The following is a 2,500-nucleotide window of genomic DNA, read 5'->3' on the forward strand; positions in this document are numbered from 1 at the left end:
AGTTGGTAATTCTAATTTGGACAGTCTTTGTTCATATGTTATTTTGGAAAGAGTTGGTGCCAGTTTTGTTTTTGCTCTTTGTATTCTTTCTATTTTTTTTATTTTTTTATTTATTTATTTTTTTTATTTTGGTACTGGGTGTCCATAGTGTTGCTGCGTACTCTAGTTCTGGTCTTATTAGTGTAGTTATTTTTTCTTTTTTATCATTTCCTCGTCCAAATAGGCAAATGCCACTTTTATTGATCTCAGTAAATTGTAGGTTTCTCTGACTATTTTATCAATATGCTTATACGATGTCAAGTCTTTGCTGATCATCAAAGGTCTTTTTACGAGTTTACTTTTTTGACCTCTTCTTCACCAATTTTATATTCTCTCAATATTCTGTTTTTACTTTTTCCAAATTCCATTATACTACATTTCTTGATATTGAATTTCACTTTCCACTTTTGAGTCCATTTCCAGATCTTGTCCAAATCTTGTTGTAATGAATTGCAATCCTCTTCAGTTTTTACTTTCTTTAGTATTTTTGCGTCGTCTGCAAAGAAAGTCACATAACACTCTACTCCTTCATCCATGTCATTTATGTGCAGTATATGACAAACATCCTTGGTGATTTCAACGCTCGTGTTGGGGCCGATCACCACGCCTGGCACCGTATCCTCGGTAAACATGGCATCGGAAAATGCAATAGCAATGGACACCTCCTTCTCAGAACATGTGCTGCTCATGACCTAGCCATCACCAACACCATGTTTCGCTTGCCGACCCGGAATAAGACAACCTGGATGCACCCACGCTCTAAGCATTGACATCTTATTGACTATGTCATCGTGAGGGCAAAGGACATGCGGAATGTGAGAGTGACCAAGGCCATGTGTGGCGCCGAATACTGGACGGACCACCGCCTGATAATCTCAAAGATGAACTTTCACATTCAGCCCAAGAGAAGACCACAGGGCCAGAAAGTCATGAAGAAACTGAACGTCACAGCCCTTAAGAACACAGAGAAGGAACATTGCTTCCAGACACTCTTGCAAAACAAATTCTCCAATTTTCAAATCAACCAGTCCAGCATCGAGGATCAGTGGGCATCCTTCAGGGACACAGTTCACTCTGCTGCCCTCGAATCCTTAGGCCCCGTTACCAGAAATCATCAAGACTGGTTCGACGAAAATAATGCAGAAATCCAAAAGCTGCTTGAAGAGAAACATCGCCTGCTCCGGGCCCACCAAAATGACCCCTCCTGTACTGCGAAGAAAGCAGCGTTTACCAAAATACGCAGTAAAATGCAAACAAAGCTACGTCACATGCATGATTTCTGGCTCAGTGCCAAGGCCTATGAGATCCGAGGTTACGGCGACAGGCATGACACAAAAAGATTCTATGACGCTCTGAAAGCTGTCTATGGACCTCAGTCTTCTGTATCGTCCCCCCTCCTCAGTACTGATGGCAGTACCTTGCTGACAGAAAAGAAGTTAATTCTGGAGAGATGGGCAGAACACTTTAACAACGTACTCAACCGGCCAGCTCAAATCAACGATGAAGCCATTGCACGGCTCCCCCAGGTGCCTACAAACAATGACCTTGATGACCCTCCCTCAGAAGACGAGATATGCCAGGCGATCAAGCAAATGTCCACTGGTAAAGCCCCAGGCTCTGATGCCATACCTGCGGAAGTCTATAAGTCAGGCGAACCAGTCATTGTCAGCCAGCTCACCAGCCTGTACCAGTCCATGTGGAACAAGGAGCAACTCCTACAAGAGTTCAGAGATGCCACAATTGTCCACATCTACAAGCGTAAAGGAAATCGCCAATCCTGCGACAACCATTGAGGAATCTCCCTCCTATCCATAGCAGGCAAGATCCTGGCTCGAGTCCTTCTCAACCGCTTGTTGGAACACCTGGAGAACTCTGGTCTCCTCCCTGAAAGTTAGTGCGGCTTCCGTGCAGGTCGAGGGACCATCGACATGATCTTTGCTGCCCGTCAACTCCAGGAGAAATGCATTGAGCAATATTGCGACCTCTACACGACCTTTGTTGACTTGACCAAGGCTTTCGACACGGTCAGCCGAGCAGGGCTCTGGGACATCATGGCAAAATTTGGCTGCCCCCACAAGTTCATAGCAATCGTCCGTCAGTTTCACGATGGAATGACAGCCAGGGTTCTAGACAACGGCGAGCCATCTGAAGCCTTCCCAGTTACCAACGGAGTCAAACAGGGTTGTGTCCTAGCCCCGATTTTGTTCAGTATGATGTTTTCAGCAATGCTGTCTGACGCCTTCAGAAACAGCGAATCCGGCATCAGTATCAGATACAGATATGACAGAAAACTGTTCAACATAAGAAGGCTGCAAGCCATCACGAAAGTGAAGGAAACTGTTGTCAGAGACTTCCTGTTTGCTGACGACTGCGCACTTAATGCCAGTGATGAGCAGGAGATGCAACAACATATGGACATGTTTTCCTCAGCCTGTGACAATTTCGGTCTTACCATCAGCAC

General features: G+C 45.0%; 1 protein-coding gene across 1 annotated transcript; it reads left to right on the forward strand.

Moving 5' to 3' along the window:
• The first annotated feature begins 845 nt into the window (after window positions 1–845).
• On the forward strand, window positions 846–1,832 carry LOC143027364 (uncharacterized). The gene has a single exon (XM_076188645.1). It carries the CDS (start codon window positions 846–848, stop codon window positions 1,830–1,832), a length of 987 nt encoding a protein of 328 aa, XP_076044760.1.
• Window positions 1,833–2,500: the final 668 nt, after the last annotated feature.

The sequence above is a fragment of the Oratosquilla oratoria genome, chromosome 8, assembly GCF_046742065.1.
Source record: "Oratosquilla oratoria isolate Oo_2021 chromosome 8, ASM4674206v1, whole genome shotgun sequence".
Taxonomy (NCBI): domain Eukaryota; kingdom Metazoa; phylum Arthropoda; class Malacostraca; order Stomatopoda; family Squillidae; genus Oratosquilla; species Oratosquilla oratoria.